Source organism: Amphimedon queenslandica, unplaced genomic scaffold, assembly GCF_000090795.2.
Source record: "Amphimedon queenslandica unplaced genomic scaffold, v1.1 AMPQUscaffold_524_Cont27457, whole genome shotgun sequence".
Classification (NCBI taxonomy): Eukaryota; Metazoa; Porifera; class Demospongiae; order Haplosclerida; family Niphatidae; genus Amphimedon; species Amphimedon queenslandica.
Genome location: NW_003559124.1, coordinates 1 through 999, shown reverse-complemented (window position 1 = coordinate 999; position 999 = coordinate 1). Strand labels below are relative to the sequence as shown.

At 30.8% G+C, this 999-nt stretch overlaps 1 protein-coding gene across 1 annotated transcript; it reads right to left on the bottom strand.

Annotated features, from left to right (window-relative positions):
* Positions 1-6: 6 nt before the first annotated feature.
* Positions 7-913, bottom strand: LOC109593621 (fibulin-5-like; the record flags this gene model as incomplete). The annotated part of the gene is made up of 4 exons (XM_020008621.1): positions 7-20; positions 279-404; positions 456-578; positions 794-913. Coding segments are annotated over 4 exons (383 nt in total), but the record flags the coding sequence as incomplete, so codon positions are not given.
* Between the last annotated feature and the right edge of the window lie 86 nt (positions 914-999).

Here is a 999-nt window from a genome sequence, read left to right as displayed (position 1 = left end):
AGTAACACATTCATCGATATCTATAATACAATATACATACACTATAATCATAATACTGTACACATCTTAATTTTCGAGGTGTATTAAATTTCGTTATTTTCGTGCTCACCTTAAATCCACGAAATTTAAACCACCTCTAATGCCATTTTATTGTATGTAGACTATGGCAAGAACACAAAAATTAGCTCACACGAATATTAACTTTTGAGCAAATTTTATTTGAAAACAAAATTTTGAACCCTCGAAAATTTGAACGTATACGGTAGGAATACACATACCTATACAAATTCCAGCATTATTCATTTGATATCCACCAATACAGTTACACTGATAGCTCCCTAATGTATTAATACAGTTACTTCTTAAAGGACATACTCCAGGATCCTCAATGCATTCATTAATATCTAAATGAAGATTGTATCACAATACACACAATATACAGTAACTGCACATACCATCACAAGATGAATTATCATTCATTAATTTGTATCCAGTATTACATTGACAGTAATAGCTTCCATTAGTGTTAAAACAGAGTTGTTGACAGCCACTGGTACCCATTGAACATTCATCAATATCTGTATGTACATGTATGGGAATGAAATACTGAATATAACAACACATTAAAGATAGCAGTAACTATAGATTGTGGGTAAGTGGGCATACTACAAAGGAGTCAAATGATGTGCTTACTAAAATTTAATTTAAAAAAGACTACATTTTGGTTATTATAATGGATTGACAAGAACATACATGGTTTCCTTAGTACAAAGTAACTTATGGATGCTCTTACCAGTACAGTTTCCATATCCATTATCTTTATATCCAGCTCTACAAGAACAGGTGTATGATCCAAGTGTATTACTGCAAGTTTGTGTACAATTGTGATCAACAGTGTCACATTCATTAATATCTAAAAGAAAATTGTATACATTAAGTATACAGTAACTGTACATACAATCACAAGATGAATTATCATTCATTAGTTTGTATCCAGTA